Source organism: Dasypus novemcinctus, chromosome 4 (genome assembly GCF_030445035.2).
Source record: "Dasypus novemcinctus isolate mDasNov1 chromosome 4, mDasNov1.1.hap2, whole genome shotgun sequence".
Taxonomy (NCBI): Eukaryota; Metazoa; Chordata; class Mammalia; order Cingulata; family Dasypodidae; genus Dasypus; species Dasypus novemcinctus.
In genome coordinates, this window is record NC_080676.1 from 59,708,817 (window position 1) to 59,728,176 (window position 19,360).

General features: G+C 38.4%; 1 protein-coding gene across 4 annotated transcripts in view; it reads left to right on the plus strand.

The window, feature by feature from the left end:
- Positions 1-19,360, plus strand: part of VPS8 (VPS8 subunit of CORVET complex) — a 294,602-nt gene that overhangs the window by 67,968 nt on the left and 207,274 nt on the right. For all 4 annotated transcript variants that reach the window (XM_058295485.2, XM_058295487.2, XM_058295486.2 and 1 more), the window contains 5 exons: positions 10,799-10,969; positions 15,578-15,652; positions 16,846-16,881; positions 18,111-18,201; positions 18,553-18,599. In XM_058295485.2, coding sequence (XP_058151468.1) covers positions 10,799-10,969; positions 15,578-15,652; positions 16,846-16,881; positions 18,111-18,201; positions 18,553-18,599 — 420 coding nt within the window. The remainder of the gene's footprint in view (positions 1-10,798; positions 10,970-15,577; positions 15,653-16,845; positions 16,882-18,110; positions 18,202-18,552; positions 18,600-19,360) is intronic.

The following is a 19,360-nucleotide window of genomic DNA, read 5'->3' on the forward strand; positions in this document are numbered from 1 at the left end:
ACTCCTCCCAAACCAACAACTTCCCCCATCACTGTGGCACACTCATTGTACTTGGTGAACACATTTTGGAACACTGCTGCACCACATGAATAATAGTTTACCCTGTAGTTCACATTCTCCCCCAGTACATTCAGTGGGTTATGGCAGGATATATAAAGTCCAGTATCTGACCCTGCAGTATCATTTACGACAACTCAAAGTCCCAAAAATGCCCCCACATCACATCTCTTCTTTCCTCTCCCTACCCTCAGCAACTACTGTTGCCACTTACTCCACCTCAGTGCTACAATTTCTTCTATTACTAGTCACAATCATTTTATAGTAGAATATCAGTAAGTCCTCTCTAATCCATAATGTATTCCTCCATTCTGTGGACCCTGGGATAGTGATGTCCACTCCACCTCTAGATCAAGAAGGGACTTAGATTCCACATGGATGATGGATGCAATTCTTCTGCTTACAGTTGTAAGAACTCTTGATTCCCTGGTGTGGTGGTTGACCATCTTCACCTCCCTGTAAGGTGACCTGGGTAAGTCCAACGAACCAGAGAGTAGGAGTTGCAACTCTGCTGAGACTCAGGGCCCAGCTGGCACATGGGCAGTCCAGAGATTCAAGTCCCTTGAGTATACACCATCCCTAACACCAGCCACAGGTTCAGTAAAAGTGGCAGACGAGGCATGTGTAGAAAGGTCACATCTGAGTCCAGCTCCATCACACTCAGGAACAAAAATTCCAAATTGGGCCCTCTGACATGGCACAGAACTCCAGATCCATCTGCCATGACCATATACCTTGTGCATCTCCGTAGCATTCAGAAGAACCAGTACCTAGGGTTGTATCTACTTTGGCTTTTTCTGGGGTCCTGCTGAGGTGTATGTAAGTGCAACCCTTCTTATGACCTCCCGACTCTCTTTTGAAGACTCTTAGCCATATAAACTCATTTGTCTTTGCCATTTCCCCCTTTTGTTCAAGGTCAAGAAAGCATTTAACACATGACCCTACATGTAGGCTAAGATATTCTGCTGGTTGAGTTAACCCTTTTATTCAAGATCTCTTTCTAGTTGCATCACCAGCTAGTGATTGGTAGTAATCCCTCAGCGCCAGGGATGCTCATCCCTGGGAGTCATGTCCCACACTGGGGGGGAAGGTAATGCATTTACATGCTGAGTTTGGCTTAGAGAGTGGCCACATTTGAGCAACATGGAGGCTCTCAGGAGGTAACTCTTCTGTACCCTGCAGCTCTAGGCCTAGTGCATATTTCAGACATACAGGCTCACAAGCATAGTCATCAGTATCAAGGGCTCATTAGTGGACCATCCTTCCTTGTTGGTCTTTGCCATTGTACTTGGGGATTATTGCTGTTCCATTGGGGATTGTGACAGAGCTCCCCTGGGTAGAACTCAGCATTCCCTCTGTTGATATTTGTAACTAACTACTATGAAAATACCCAACACATATCAGAACATTTTTATGTCCTCTATATACATGACCTGGAGAACTCCCTCCCATCCATGTACCCCCCTCCAATAACACCCCACACCAGTGTTCTCCCCTGACATAGTTGAACCTCTCTTGGTCCAAAACTTCTTCAACAATGAAGCCTAATATATTGCCAAATTCAATTAATAGGACATTGAAATATAGTGATGGATTTAAAGTTTAGAAACAGAATACATACTAATTTAGAAATACTAAAAGTAAAAATAAGTTGGTATATTAAAAAACTGAAAAATATTAAGCTTTGTTTTTTGACATTTTGCCTTTCATCACTGTATTAGTTGCTGCCCTGTATGTACAGTGACAAGGCACTTTCTTTCATTTCTTCCTCAGTGTCTACATCCTTTTTTTTTCTTCTAATTTTTAATTTTGTCTTCAAAAAAGTTTTAATTTATTTATGTGTATATATATTTTTTTAAAGATTTATTTTGTATTTATTTCTTTCCCTTCTCCCCACCCCCAGCCCCAGTTGTCTGCTCTCAGTGTCCATTTGCTGCACGTTACTGTGTCCACTTCCACTCTTGTCAGCGGCACAGGAATCTGTCTTTTTGTTGCGTCATCTTGCTGTGTCAGCTCTCCGTGTGTGCAGTGCCATTCCTGGCCAGGCTGGGCTTTCTTTCATGCTGGGTGGCTCTCCTTATGGGGCACACGCCTTGCACGGGGGGCTCCTCTAGGCAGGGGACACCCCTGCATGGCACGGCACTCCTTGCACACATCAGCACTGTGCGTGGGCCAGCTCCATACAGGTCAAGGAGGTCCTGGGTTTGAACTGTGAACCTCCCATGTGGTAGGTGGATGCTCTATCCATTGAACCAAGTCCGCTTCCCCCCAAATAAAGTTTTAGATCACAGTAAATTCACACATACAGTATAGGGGACTCCCATATATCCAACGTCAAACTCTGTTCCCCTTTCCCCAGTAATGATCTTTTTACATGTTCATATTATATTTGCTGCAGCTGATATACAGATTTTGAAACATAGCTATCAAACATGGTTCCATTTTGGCTTACATTATGGTTTATATTTTAGACTGTACACATTTTGAAATTTTTCGTTTCCTTATATTTTACATTATGGTTTACGTTTTAAGCTTATAGACTTTTATACATTTTTGGTTTAAGTTAGCATGTCCTATATCCATCATTATATGATTTTGTGGTGCCCTGCTTCCATCTATTCTATACCTCTCTCCCCCTCCCCTCAGGGCCCACAGTGACAATCAATCTTCACTACTTGAGGGACCAGATTTACAGATACCTGCAGCAATGCTGAGGGCCTGACATACTAGGCTACCCTAACTGATTGGGAGCTCTTGATTCTCTTTTTTTTTTTAAGATTTATTTATTTAAATCCCACCCCCACCCCCGTTGTCTGTTCTCTGTGTCTATTTGCTGCGTCTTGTTTCTTTGTCCACTTCTGTTGTCGTCAGCAGCACGGGAAGTGTGGGCGGTGCCATTCCTGGGCAGGCTGCACTTTCTTTTGCGCTGGGCAGCTCTCCTTACGGAGCGCACTCCTTGCGCGTGGGGCTCCCCTACGCGGGGGACACCCCTGCGTGGCCCGGCACTCCTTGCGCGCATCAGCACTGCGCATGAGCCAGCTGCACACGGGTCAAGAAGGCCCGGGGTTTGAACCGCGGACCTACCATGTGGTAGACGGATGCCCTAACCACTGGGCCAAGTCCATTTCCCCTTGATTCTCTCGAGAGACACAATTCCCTCTGTTTGAGAACATCAGGTCTCCCCAGGATGTGGGTACACCTTCACATTCATTGTATGGGTCTCTACCTAATGATATAACACACCATGAAAAAATGAGCACTCACACACCTCCTAAAAGCCTGCCCCTGTAACAGATGCCCCCCGCCCCCAAGCACCTTAAACACATGATTTTCCTTATTATATTTTCTAAAGAATTTTCTCAACATTATAGTTTCAACCATATACCTGACAGTCTGCTATATTCAACTGTTCCCCTATCCCTTCCTCCAATTCCTTGGGCCATCTGACCCATCCTCCCAACCCTAGCCCCTTCAAGCCTGCAAAGCCCCACCCAAAGTTATCCCTATGCCCCCATCTTATCCCCTTCCTGTACAAATACTTACCTCCAGCTTATCATAGACTTCACCCATGTAGGCATCAGCTCACAACCTTTCTCTTCCTCCTCTCCCCCGCCAAATTCCTTTAAGCCTATCTTCCAGTCTCTAGCTTTCTGAAACAGCTTGGTTTGCTTGTTTCATATCAGAGAGGTCATGTAGTATTTGTCCTTCAATGCCTGACTTGCTTCACTCAACATAAGGTCCTCAAGATTCATCCATGTTATCACATGTATTTGTACTGTATTCCTTCTTACAGCTGAGTAGTATTCCATTGTATGCATATACCACACTTTATTTATCCATTCATCTGTTGATGGCCATGTGGGTTGATTCGAACTTTTGGCAGTAGTGAATAATGCCGCTATGACCTTTGGTGTGTGTATATCGGTTTGTGTCTTTATTTTCAATTCTTCTAGTATATACCCAGCAGTGGAATTGATGTGTCATATGGCAAATCTATAGCTAACTTTTTGAGAAACTACCAAACTGTCCTCCAGAATGGCTGGGTCCTTCTGCATTCCCGCCAGCAGTGGATAAGTGTTTCCTTTCCTCCACATCCTCTCCAGCACTTGTAGTCTTCTGTTTTTTTGATAGCTGCCAGTCTTATGGGAGTAAGATGGTATCTCATTGTAATTTTGATTTGCATTTCCCTAATAGCTAGATATTTGGAGCATTTTTTCATGTGCTTTTTAGCCATTTGTATTTCTTATTTGGAGAAGTGTCTGTTTAAATCTTTTTCCCATTTTTTAAATGGGTTGTCTTTTTGTTTTCAAGATATAGGAGTTCTTTATATATGCAGGTTATAAGTCTTCTATCAGATATATGGTTATCAGATATTTTTTCCCATTGGGTAGGCTCTCTTTTCACTTTCTTGACAGACTCCTTTGAGGTGCAGAAGGCTTTAATTTTGAGGAAGTCCCATTTATCTGTTTGTACTTTTGCTGCTTATGCTTTGGATATGAAGTTCATGAAGCCATTTCCTATTACAAGGTCCTGTAGATGCTTCCCTACATTGTTTTCCAAGGTCTTCATGGTCTTGGCTCTTATATTTAGGTCTTTGATCAATCTTGAGTTAATTTTTGTATAAGCTGTGAGATGGTAACTCTTTCCTTCTTTTGCATATGGATATCCAGTGCTCTAGACACCGTGAAGAGGCCATTCTCTCCCTATTGAGTGGGCTTGGTGGCCATGTCGAATATCAGATGAGTGTATATATGAGGATCTATATCAGAACTCTCAGTTCAGTTCCATTGGTCAGTGTGTCTATCCTTATGCCAATACCATGCTGTTTTCACTACTATAGCTGTGTAGTATGTTTTGAAGTCAGGTAGTGTGATTCCTCCAATTTCATTTTTCTTTTTCAATATGTCTTTGGCTATTCAGGGCTTATTTTCTTTCCAAATAAGTTTCATAGTTTTTTTAGTTCATTAAAAAATGCTGTGTTGATTTTTATTGGGATTGCACTGAATCTGTAGATCAGTTTTGGTAGGATAGACATTTTAATAATATTTAGTCTTCCTATCCATGAACAGGAAATATTCTTCCCTTTATTTAGGTCTTCTTTGATTTCCTTGAACAGCGTTATGCAGTTTTTTGTCTTTACATCGTTAAGTTAAATTTATTCCTAGGTATTTGATATTTTTATTTACTATTGTAAATGGTATTTGTTTCTTCATTTCCACCTCAGATTGCTTATCATCGTTGTACAGAAATGCTACTGATTTTTGTGCATTGATCTTATAACATGCGACTTTACGGAACTCATTTATAAGCTCTAGAAGCTTTGTTGTAGACTTCTCACGGCTTTCTATGTATGGGATCATGTCATCTGCAAATAGTGAAATTTTGACTTCTTCCTTTCCTATTTGGATCCCTTTTATATCTGGTTCTTGTCTCAGTGCTTGAGCAAGTACTTCTAACACAATGTTAAATAGAAGGGGTGATAGTGGGCATCCTTGTCTTGTTCCTAATCTTAGAGGGAAGGAATTTAGGATTTCACCATTGTAAATGATGTTAGCTGTGGGTTTTTCATATATACCCCTTATCATGTTCAGAAAGTTACCTTCTATTCCTAATTTTTGCAGTGTTTTTATCAAAGAGTGCTGTATTTTGTCAAATGCTTTTTCTGCATCTATAGATATGATCATGTGATTTTTTTCCTTCAATCTGTTTTATGTGATGTATTACATTAATTGATTTTCTTATGTTGAACCATCCTTGCATACCAGGAATGAAACCCACTTGGTCGTGGTGTGTAATTCATTTAATGTGTTGTTGAATATAATTAGCAAGTATTTTGTTGAGGATTTCGCATCTAGGTTCATTAGAGAGATTGGTCTGTAATTTTCCTTTCTTGTGGTGTCTTTGTTTAGCTTTGGTATTAGGGTAATGTTGGCATCATAAAATGAATTAGGCAATGTGCCTTCTATTTGGATTTTTTGGAAGAGTTTAAGCAAGATTGATGTTAGTTCTTTCCGGAATATTTGGTAGAATTCACCTGTGAAGCCATCTGGCCCAGGGCTCTTCTTAGTTGGGAGGTTTTTAATGACTTTTTCTATTGCTTTCCTTTTGATTGGTTTGTTGAGATCCTCAATTTCTTCCTTCTGCAATGGTAGGCTGCATATGTGTTTCTAGGAATTTGTCCATTTCCTCTAAATTGTCTTTCTTGTTGGAATATAGTTTTTCAAAGTATCCTCTTATGATAGTCTTTATTTCAGTGGGGTCACTGGTGATATCCCCGTTCTCATTTTTTGTTTTGTATATTTGCATCTTCTCTCTTTTTTCTTTGCTAGTCTAGCTAAGGGTATGTCTATTTTATTGATCTTCTCGAAGAACCAGCTCTTTGTTTTGTTTATTTTTTTGAGTGCTTTCTTATTTTTTATTACATTTAGTTCTGCTCTGATCTTTGTTCTTTCTTTGGGGCTAGTTTGTTATTGTTTTTTACTAGTTCTTCCAAGTGCGCAGTTCTTCAATTTTAGCTCTTTCTTTTTTTTTTTTTTTTTTTGATGTATGAATTTATGACTATGAATTTCCCTCTCAGTACAGTTTTTGCTGCATCCCACAATTTTGATATGTTGTGTTATAATTTTCATTAGTTTCAAGATAGTGATTTCTGTTGAGATTTCCTCCTTGACCCACTGTTTTTCTAAGAGTGTGTTGTTTAACTTCCATATCTTGGTGCCAAATCTGGGTCTCTGGCCCTTGCAGATTTCCAGCTTCATTTCACTGTGATCAGAGAAATTATTTTGTATGATTTCAATCTTTCTGAATTCATCGAGACTTCCTTTGTGGCCTAGCATGTGGTCTATTTTGGAGAATGATCCATGTGCACTTGAGAAGAATGTATATGGAAGAAAAGCAACAGAAGTCAGAAGACAGAACAATGAAGGAAAGAAGAGAAAGTAGTTTGAAAAAAATAAGCAAAAGAAAAAAAAAGGGAAAACAACAATCAAGAAACAAAACAGCAAGAAAGACTCAACCCAGGCAAAACAGCCTTTCCTCTTAGGCCTCTAGAGACTTTCTCAGGCTGCTGGTGCTCATCACTCACCCTGTAGCCTGCCCTCTGCAGGTGATGGATCTAATTTTAGTGAATAAAATGAAGGAAAAAGAAAGAAAAAAGATTTTTAAAAAGCCACATAAAACAAAACAATAGAAACTCAGTCTATAATTTCCCTATCATAAGGTTCTAGCTGGATGCCTTATCTCCCCCTCAATGACCCTTCTCTTAGGACATACTGGGACTCGAACCATTGACCTACATGCAAAGCAGGAATTCCCCCACTGTGCTACAGCAGCTCTGTAGGCTAAACAGGTTTTGAAAGCTTATTGGGCTCTTCCTGCCCCCATTTCCTTTAGGCAAGTTGGACTTTTGATAGTTTTCAGTGGCCAGGCTAGGTAGTTGCCTGTCTCTGCCCCCTCCCTTACCAAGTTCCTCTCTCTCAGGGTGGCTGGGTGTGACAGAATCCCAGTCCCCTCTCCCCAGGGCCACCTCATTGCTGGCTGGTATCCTCCCCGAGATTCAAATGGGGCACAGGTGTCCAAACCCACAGAAAGGAAACCGCTCTCCATCCTTCACCAGATACCTCTTCCTCCCAGAAAATGCTCACTTCCACTGATAAGAGCCAGGGGGTTCACCGAGGCTATTTGCTTTGAAGGAGGGGCTTAGCTGCCGGCTGTTTCCAGCCACAGGAGTGAACAACTCACAGTTTTCCCTTGGGCTCTTTATCTCTTTGTCCAGCTCCCTCCAGATCAATGCTCTGAAGCCTCCTGCTCTGTGGATTCCCAAAAGAGCTCACTTGGGTAGGAATTTGCCCTTTCTCTGCCATTTTTTGTGAAAGAGCTGGGCAGTACCTACTACATCAACACCATTTTCCAAGAACTTGCCTACGTGGAGTTTGAAACTCACAGATAACACTCTTGATTTATTTATTCTCTTCCCAGATGTTCTATCAAATACAGAGAGTGGTGTGTTGAAGTCTCCAACTGTTATTATAGAGACATCTATTTCTTCCTTCATCTTTGCCAGTGTGTGCCTTGTATCTTGGGGTGTTCAGGTTAGGTGCATAAATGTTTAGTATAGTTATTTCTTCTTGGTGAATTACCCCTTTTATTAATATAAAGACCTTCTTCATCCCTTAGAACAGTTTTTCAATTAAAGTCTATTTTGTCTGATATTAGTATTGCTACTCCAGCTCGTTTTTGGTTACTCTTGGCATGGAATATCTTTTTCCAACCCTTCACTTTTATCCTGGTTGTGTCCATACTTCTGAGGTGAATCTGTTGTAGGCAACATATACATGGCTCATATTTTTTAATCCATCTTATCAGTCTGGTCTTTTGATTGGGGAGTTCAAGCCATTAACATTCAGTGTTATAAATGTAAAGGCATTACTTCATCCATTTTGACCTTTGGTTTTCTGTTCTCATATCATCCTATAGTTTATCATTTTACTCTTTCCAGTACTCTTCATTTCTACACTCTTCAGGTCTCTCATCCTTATTTTTTCCTTTCAGACTGCAGCACCCCTTTAGTATCTCTTGTAATTCTGTTCTTTTGTTAACATATTCTATCAGTTTTTGTTTGCCTATGAAGACTTTGAACTCTCCTTCATTTTTGAAGGACAGCTTTGCTGGATACAAAATTCTTGGTTGACAGTTTTTCTCTTTCAATACCTTAAATACATTGTACCACTTCTTCTCTCCTCCATGGTTTCTGATGAGAGGTCTGCACTTAATCTTATTGAGTTTCCCTTGTACATGATACTTTGTTCTTCTCTTGCTGCTTTCAAGATCTTCTCTTTATCTCTGATACATGTCATTCTTAATAGTAGTTGTCTTGGGGTAGGTCTGATCATGTTTATTCTGTTTGGGATGTGTTGTCCTTCTCAGATATTGATATTTATGTCTTTCATAAGGGTAGGGAAATTTTCAGTCATTATTTCCTTAAATATTCTTTCTGCTCCTTTTCCATTTTCTTCTCTTCCGGGAAACTGATAATGCATATGTTTTTGCATTTTGCATTGCCATTCAATTCCCTGAGACTCTGTTTCATTTCTTCCATTCTCTTCTCTTTCTGTTCTGCTGTCTTTTCCAGTTCAGATCTTCTGTCTTCAGAACCACTCATTCTGTATTCAGGCAGTTAAATCAGGTCTTGTGTGCTTCTAATTTTTTTTAATGAGTCTTTTAAAATTTATTTCCTCCCTTCCTCCTCCCCCACCTGCTGTTTTTGTTGTCTGTGTCCATTTGCTGTGTCATCTTTATCTATTTCTCTTTTTGGTCTCCTCTTCTCATTTTTTGTCCTCTAGGATTCATCAGGATTCAATCCTGGGGACCTCTGATGTGGAAAGAGGTTCCCTGTTAGGTGCACCACCTCAGTTCCTGGTTGCTGCTGTACTTCACCCTGACTCTCCTCTTCATCTTTCTCTTTGTTGTGTCATCATTTTGCTGCATGACTCACTTGCATGGGCACTGGCTCACTGTGTAGGCACTTGGCTCACGGCATGGGCACTGGCTTGCCGCATGGGCATGCTTTCTCTTCTTTTTCACCAGCAGGCCCCAGGAGCGAACTCAGGCCATCCCATATGGTAGGCAGAAGCCCTATCACTTGAGCCACATCCACTTCCCCTTCTAATGTATTTTCAGTCTCATCCATCGTGTCTTTCATTCCCATAAGGTCAGAACTTTTCTTTGCAGACTTTCAAATTGTTCATTATGCTCACTCAATGTCTTAATATCCTTTATCTCTTTAGTCATATTTTCTTTCAATTCTTTAAAATGATTTAGAAGAGTTGTGTGACTATCATTGATTAATTGTCTTAAATCCTGAATCTCCTCAGGATATTTGGTTTGTTCCTTTGGCTGGGCCATCTCTTCCTGTTTCCTAATATGGCTTGTAATTTTTTGCTGAAGTCTAGGCATCTGATATCTTGATAAATTTACTCTGATGGTCAGTTTCTCTCTCTTGCCTATTGTTATTATATTTTTCACAGCTCTTTGATATTTGGTTCAACTTATCCTAAGTCTTTAAAATTGCACAGCTTAAGTTACCAAAATCATGCCAGGGACTCACCAATGGGGTGCAGACTTTCTTCCAGTGGTGGGGTAAAGAGAGCTCTAAAAGAAGTTTCTGTCCATGTAATTTCCAGACTGGTCAGCAGATGGTGCTCATTGGCACACCTTTCCACAGAGGTGTATCTCTCTCGATTTTCCTTTGTTTTTTCTGGCCAGATCTGAGTTTCAAAGCAGTCTCCACTGGCAAAATTCACTGAAGGAAAGCCCCCAACTTCCCCTCCCTTTATTTTTGTAACAACTGACAGGGAGGAAGACATCTACTCCCCTTTCAGTCAGCTGAAATGAGCAGGAGTTTTACCCCTGCTGATGATGGAGCCATCTTGGACGGGAAGGGGGGTTAAAAAAAAAAATATATATATATATATATATATATCCTGTATTATATCTAGTAAAGATCTTAGTCAACCTTCTTTACACTATGAAGGTGTCATTTTTATCCTGTCAAAACTTATTATGTTATGTACCTACTGTTCTCTGGGCTGTTACTGAGTCATCACGGCTGTGATTGTGTTGCCATCTGTATTGTTAAGTAGATAAGGTCAGCAGCATAATTTAACTGAGGGGTCTAACTTTCTTCCTGTCCTGAGTGATAATGTGGGCTGGGCTTCACTTTTATCTTGTGCTTGAATTGCAGTGGATAAACTCACGCACAATTGTGCTCTTGGACAGCGTAGAGAAGTTGCACGTGATTGATCGACAAACTCAAGAGGAATTGGAAACAGTGGAAATCTCAGAAGTCCAGTTGGTCTATAATAGCAGCCATTTCAAATCACTAGCCACGGGAGGAAATGTTAGCCAGGCGCTAGTAAGTGTAATCTGTTATCTTGGTGGTGGTTTTTATAAACTTGGTATTTTTGTTGTTATTGTTTTGTTTTAGAAATAGTATTGTGGGGAGTTGTCTTTCTGTCTTGAGGTATTTCTTTAAAAGCCAGCAGATTGAACATTATAGTGAGTATAAATAACACAGTTCATTTATAAATGTGATTGTGGCTTTGTGTTTAAACATAGAATTACTGTCTGACTCAGCATTTCTACTCCTACGTATATACTCAATAGCATTGAAATATATGTTTACATAAAAACATGTATGCAGATGTTCATAGCATCATTATTCATAGTGCTCAGAAGTAGAAAAAACCCATATGTCCAGCAGCTGATAAAAGGATACACAGAATGTAGTATAGCCATACAAGAGAAAAATAGTCATAAAAAGGAATGATGTACTATTGCATAGTACAATGTGTTTGAACCTTGAAGACATTATGCTAAGTGAAAGAATCCATACACAAGATGCCGTATATTGTATGATTCATTTATGCAAAATGCCCAGAATAGGCAAATCCATGGAGAGAGGAAGTAGATTAGTAGCTGCCTGGGACTGGAGTTGGGAATGGGGACTGACTGCAGATGGGTACAAAGGATCTCTGTGGTTTGATGGAGCTGTTATAAAACTGGATTTTGGTGATGGCTGAACAACTGTAAGTTTACAAAAAATCATTGTATTGTACGTTTAATACATTTTATAGTACTACTATATAAATTATACCTCATTACTATTGGTGGGAAAAAAAGGCAATTGAGTGTTTAAAACAAAAATAATGTTTAGTGAGGTTTAGGATATGTAGAAGGTAAAAGAACATGTTAAAATATTCCATGGGATGCAGTCAGCAAAATCCAGCAAAATATGGGGGTGGGGGTGGGGGACAGATGATAGCTCAAGTCGTTGAGCGCCTGCTTCCCATGTACGAGGTCCTGGGTTCAGTTGCCAGTACCTCCAAAATGGAATGGAATGGGATGAAATAGAATCTTAGAAAAGAAAGAAAAGTATATAGTAGAAAAATTACTGTTTCTAAACAGTGCCCCAGCTTCTTCAACAAATAAACTTCAAGGAAGTTATGCTATGTCTAAGGAGCTGTTTCTCTTCCTGTGTTGTTCTCCTGTGTGTTCACTTCCTGGGCTCCAGCTCGAAACTCCAACTAACTCCACTGCCATGTCTTTTCTCTGTGAGTCCCTGCCCACTGCGGGGGTGGGAAGGGGTAGATGCAACATCCCAATCAAAACCTTAATCAGTATTTAATCAGGTAAACCTCTGAATCCAATATAATCTAATATGCCCAAAGGAAAAAACCAGTTCATAAACATAATCTCATAACTATTTTTGGAATTCACAATGCAAAACTGCTACAACATTTATGAGCAGTTTGAAATCTAAGCACTTATTGGTTACTTGATACTGAGGAATGAAGATTATTTTTAAAAGTGTATTAATGGAACCATGGTTATGTTTAAAAGTCTTCTTATTTTTTAGGTATATTACATTTTTATAAATGAAATATTCAATATCTGGGATTTGTTTCAAAATTGTACTGTTACAGTGGGATTATAGATGAAACAAGATTGTTGACAAACTGATAATTGATGAAGCTGAGTGATGGATGCATGGGGATTAATTATATTCGTCTCTTTACCTTTATATATATTTTAAAATGTCCATAATAAAAAGTTAAGAAAAATTTACAGTTATTAGTTATAGTTATGCATTTTGGGAGCTTTATAAATATCAATTAAGCCTTACAGAAGCTGTGTAAGGTTTTTCTTTTTTATGAATTGATAAGGTCCTTTTTATTACTTAAAAATTTTAATACAGTATAGTAGATTCCAGGGACTCTTAGGAAGAGTCACACAGTTGTGATGCACAGAAATGTAACATTTTAAGTCTTTAGTAACATTGCATATAATTTATAAACCTATTTTCCATAGCATTTAGGATCATCTCACTTGGATCTCTATTAGGCATCTCAAACTTTGCATATCTAAGCCTGAACGCTTGATTTCTACCCTGAGGACAAGGTCCTATATATTCTTCACCATCTCCTGAACTTGGGGAGTTTCCTTATGCCTCAGTTTCTCCTTTAGCAAACCCTTTAGCCCTTTGTCAATGTTCCAGATATATCCCTAATGAGACCATTTCTCATTTTTCCCATTGGCACCCCAGCCCATATCACTGTTACTGGTTGCCTACAGCCTTGCTGCTCCTCAAGCAACATTGCCATCATCTAGGAGATTGTTAAGAAAGTCATGACTACACTGCAGCCTTACTAAGTTACTACCTGCATTTTAACATGTGCCCTGGAAGATTCATATGCACAGTAAATTAAAGGAAAATTCTGTTATTGGAGTAGTTGTAGGTTTACAGAAAAATTATGTAGAAAGTACATAATTCTATATATTTTCCCCCTCTCTCACACACAGATTTCCCTATTAACATTTTTCATTAGGTTGGTGCTTTCAATACAATTGATGAAACTATTATAACTATGCTATTAACTTTTATTTACATTAGGGTTCACTCTTTGGGTTGTATAGTTCTATGGGATTTTTTTGTGTGTGTATGTATGATAACTTATATACAACCTAAAATATCCTGCGCCTTTTTAATCCTTTATCAAATATACAATTCACTGGTACTAATTACATTCACAAAGTTGTGTTTTCATCACCATTACCCATTGCTAAAACTTTTCTATCTCTCCAAACAGAAAATCTGTACCCATTATACATTGATTCTTTATTCCCTTCCCTGGGCATGGTAAATTGTATTCTAGTTTCTGTTTTTATGAACTTGTATATTCTGCTTATTTCATATAAGTGAGATCATTTGGTATTTGTCCTTTTGTGTCTGATATATTTTTTTCAAAATGATGTCTTCTGGATTCATCTATGTTGTTGCATGTATCAGCGTTTTGTTCCTTTTTATGACTGAGTAATAATCCATTATATGAATGTTCCACATTTTGTTAATCCATTCATTTGATGATGGACACTTGGGTTGCTTCCACCTTTTGGCAGTCGTGAACAATGTTGCTATGAACATTAGTGTGCAAATATTGTTTGAGTCCCTGCTTTCAGTTCTTTTTGGTATATAATGAGAAGTGCAATTGCTGGGTCATATGGTTATTCTATGCTTAATTTTCTGAGGAAGTGTCAAACTATTTTCCCCAGTGACTGTGGAAACAGTGAATGTGTGTTACTTCTTCTTCATATCCTCACCAACACTTACTTTCCAGTTTTAAATAGTAATCATTCTAGTGGGTGAGAAATAATATCTCATTGTGGTTTTGATTTGCATTTTAATGGCATCCTATTTGGATGCCTTTTATTTCTATTCTTATCTAAATAGCTAGAACTTCTAATGCAATGTTGATGTTGAATAACAGTGGACATCCTTGTCTTGTTCCTGATTTTAGGCTGAAAGCTTTTGATTTTTCACCATTGGATATTAGCACATATGCACATAAAATTTTGAGAAGCTCCAGCCCTGACATTTCCAGCTTCCTCTCTTGCTCTTTCTATGATTTTGTTCTCCATTTATGTGGTGGTAGGCAATCCGAGATGGCTCCCCAAGTTCCCACCTCCCAGTGTACACCTTCTATATAATCCCCTCCTTGAGTGAAGGCCAAACCTATGAATATTATAGGACATTCACTCCCTTGATGAGGTTATGTTATATGGCAGAGGTGATGGGAGCTTTTTTTTTATTTTTAATTTTTAATAAAAAGCTCTATCTTTGCAAACTGGAGAGAGCTTTAAAATATGAGCACTTCTTCTGCCAGGTTGTGAGAGGGCCACGTGGCTAAGAATTGATAGCAGCCTCTAGGAGCTGTGAACTCCCCCAGGCAGACAGCTTGCAAGAAAGCAGGGATCTCTGTCCAACAACTGCATGGAAGTGAATTCTGCCAACAACTTAAATGAACTTGAAAGAGGACTCTTGAGTTTCAAATAAACACACAGCCCAGCTGACACCTTTATTTCATTATTTTTGTAAGGTTTTTACAAAGTTGGGAAACTGAATGTCAGAGGTTTAAAAATTGTTTAAGGTCATACCTAGTAAATGGTAGAGCTAAAATTTGCAACCCAGATTTATCTGACTATATGTTTCTTTTTGATTTTTCTATTTCTATTTCTATTTCTATTTTGCTGAGCTATGCTGCCTCCCATATACTATATTTCTTGGTCTTCCTGGTTCTTCTTGTGTTTTTTGTTGATGTTTATTTCACAGAACTTGGACTTATCATTTTCAATCAGCTTCATTCTTTGCCAGAAGCAGTGACTACCTGTCATCCAGCAATGGGCAGTTGCAATAGTTTTCCTTTAGATTCAGAAGTTTACATGTTTCCTACCTCTTCTGCATTCTAAAAAATAAAAAGGCCATACATAATCAGAGAATTACTTCTTGCACATTGTCTTTACCATTTCCACTGTCAAGCTGGTGCTTGACTGACATCTCTTCCTCATTCATTTATGGGATGAAACCATGTTGTCCTAGAATATTGTCTCTGCAGTTAACATTCTTTAAAACTTAATGAGACTTCTAATTCATGTAATTTTTTACCTTTTTGTTTGTTTTTTTCAGGCTTTGGTTGGCGAGAAGGCTTGTTATCAATCCATCAGTAGCTACAGTGGTCAGATCTTTTATTTAGGGACAAAAGTAAGCTCTTTTGTGACTTCGTATTTGTGTATGTCAGAGGAGTTGGGGCTGAAAGAAGTTGCTGGCAAAGAGGGCAGTGTATTGCAAAGTAAATACTGATGAGTAATTAAAAACTCCTAGCAGTTAGGTGGTTTTGATTTTGGATTTTTTTTAACTAATTAACTTCTTTCCTCTATTTCTAGATATATATATATATATATATATATATATATTTTTTTTTTTTTTTAGATTTTGACTAATAAGACTCTCATTTTCTAGATTCAGGGCTACATTTTTATATCTTCTTCACCTTTATATTCTCATGACCAGGAAGACACCTTATCATATATATTTGTCATGCAATTAAGATGACTTTTAGCTGAGGTCAGTTTAGGATATATTAAAATGTATTGAGGCAGTTGACCTGGATTAGAATCACTGGAATAGGAATTTTTGTATATCAGTTTGTTTCTTTGCCTTTTTTAAAAAAACCTGGTATGAAGAAATATATCTTCACTATTAACATTCAAACAAAAGATTGCCAAGTCAATATAGATTGATGAGCTTGGGCTTTTCTTTGTTCCTTGTCTGGAATTATGTCCTTCTTGGACTGTGGACTTATTGACCTTTAAATGTTTATTTGATTTGCTCGTTAATGTGGGCCCTTGAAAACCTTTAGAAAAGTATAAAATATACTTCTAACTGTGGTATGAAATGTTTTAAAGAGAGTGAAAAATGTGATGAGGGACTGAAACTAATGTATCTCCCATGCAAATTGTATTAGGGTTCTTTAAGGAAGCAGAACTAAATCTTAAATCTTAAATAAATATTAAATGTAATATATATTAAATATTATGAGACTATATATAAAGAATTGGCTCATGAGACTGTGGGGATGGAAAAGTCTAAATTCTATAGGATAGGTGGCAAGTTCTCTCTTCTGACTATAGAAATCATCAGCTCTCCTTTTAAGGTCTTCTGTTCATTAGATGAGACTTCTCTCATTGTTGAAGGCAATCTCCTTAGTTGATTGTAGATGTAATCAACTATAGATGCAATCACCTTATTAATGATTTAAATCAATTAAATATCCTCACAGTAATAGGCCAGTGATTGCTTGAATGAACAACTGGATACCATAGCCTAGCCAAGTTGTACATGAACTTAACCATCTCATAGGTGAACATTTTAATTTCTTTCTCTTTATTTTCTAGTCTGTTTATGTGATGATGCTGAGGAGTTGGAGAGAGGTGAGTTCAAAATAATTTCATATGGCAGAACTACTGAATTAATACCATTTTTGCTTTTACTTGGCAGAAAAAGAGTCTTTGGGTTTATTATTCTTTTTTTTTTTTTAAGATTTATTTGTTTATTTAATTTCCCCCCCTCCCCTGGTTGTCTGTTCTTGGTGTCTTTTTGCTGCGTCTTGTTTCTTTGTCCGCTTCTGTTGTCGTCAGCGGCACGGGAAGTGTGGGTGGCGCCATTCCTGGGCAGGCTGCTCTCTCCTTTCCCGCTGGGCGGCTTTCCTCACAGGCGCACTCCTTGCGTGTGGGGCTCCCCATGCGGGGGACACCCCTGCATGGCAGGGCACTCCCTGTGCGCATCAGCACTGCGCACGGCCAGCTCCACACGGGTCAAGGAGGCCCGGGGTTTGAACCGCGGACCTCCCATATGGTAGACGGACCCCCTAACCACTGGGCCAAAGTCCGTTTCCCAGGGGTTTATCATTCTTAATTTCAGAAGGTACGTTACAACCATTCTGTTAGGTACTTGATAAAACAGATTGTATAGGTTAGGATTAGGTTGACTGCATGTATCAGAAAATTAAAAGTAACAGTGGTTTAAACAAGATTTCTCTTCCACTTAAAACAGTTAGAAGGTAGATAGTCTGTGACTAGGATGGCAGCTTCATGGTCTTCAGTATGTCAGTTCCAGTTTCAAAGTCATTATATGGCCCAGAATGGCTGTTGAAACTCCAGTGTTAAATCTGCATTACAGGAAGGACAAAAGAAAAAAAGAAAGATGCTATCCATCCCTGTTATGGTGATATCCCAGAAATACCAAATAACATTTGCATTTACTTATCTTTGGCCAGAACTTAGTTGTTTGGTTTCAACTGGCTATAAGAGGGTCTTTAAAATGTCTTTTAGTTGGTGTATTGCTATCTCAGATAAACTTGGGATTTGTTATTAAAGAGAAGGGAGTATGTAGATGTGATGAACAACTAGCCATTTCTGCCACAGTGACATTCCAGCTTCTTCCCCTTTTCAGATTTAGACCCCATTGCTGCCTGCGCTAGCCCTCTATATAGTCACTGTAGTATCCAGTGTGTTCGAAAATTATTTTTCTTAGAAATAAGATATTCACATGGCTATTGGAATAACTTTAGCTACTAAGCAGGAAATTGTGGAGAGATAGTAGGTAGAGTAGGAATTCTGACTGGGGATTGATCAAAAGAGTCTGGCTTCTTTCATTTTAGAGAGTGGATCATCTTCTGAAACAAGATTGTCTTACAGAAGCCTTGGCTCTTGCATGGTCTTTCCATGAAGGAAAAGCAAAAGCAGTAGTGGGTAAGCTAACAGAATACCTACGTCGTAGAGATGTTACCAAGCCTTACAGACTTCTTGTGCAGAAGGTTAATGACAAATATGGTATATAGAATTTAAAATGTCATTTTAAAAATTCTTTCATTTCATGAGGAAAATTTACTGTAGAACAGAAGGAAATTACATTGATATGCTGTCTGGTCCAGTAGATATGAGGTGTGCCTATTATGGCAAGTTATCCAACATTTTGATACTTAATGATTGTTATAATTATGTATATGTTTAGCACAAGTTGCTAATAGAAGACCAGAACACAGTTTAACTCCTGAAGATGTAGAATAACTTTTGTTTTGTGCTGGATTTTGCTTCTCACAGGATTATCAGGGGATGCCAGTAAGCGAAAGGCTGTTGTTGCAGATCGGGTAAGTTTTTTAATAGGGTCTTTACTAGGCTACAATATAGATTTGCTTTTGGCATTTGCTAATCTTTTGTTAGGTAAATGGATACAGTCAAGGAGACAGTAGATAAAAACAAAAGTCCAGTTAGATTCTCTGGTGTCATTTTTTAATTCTTTATTACCATCTCTTCTTTTTTTTCTTTTGCCCACTCTCCTAAGAATATGATAAAGTAGTGTAAGAGTCAAAAGACCAGTAGCAGAAAGGAGGAGGAAAATCTGAGGATCCATATAACTTTTGAACTAATTATAGCCCACAAAAGATGACGTTTGTTGTTTTTATTAATTGATTATTAATTGTGAGAAATACATTGCCTGAGGTATCAGAGACAGTTAATGCTTTAATATTATTAAGAGTATTTTTAATTAGCATTAATGTAATTAATGCTAATATTTAATAGTAGCCTTGTTTTTCTAGTCTAGACTTGGTTGAATTCATTTCCTGTAATCATTCTGCTCCCTTTTTATTCTGTAAATGATTTAGTAAGAAGTATATTCCAAATGAAATATTTAGAAAACTTGAACAGAAATTGGTTGCTCTTTGGACTTAAATGATTTGTATCTGCCAAAAAGAATTGGCTAACAGTGCTCTTTACAGAAAGGTCTACAGCAGGGAATTATTGAAGATCTTAATTTCAGTTTTTCATTTCCTGGAGCAGTATCGATACTACTGAGATTTACTAGCTGGGGATATTTCTTAGGAAAGGTTAGAAAATTTGTGCTAGTCCT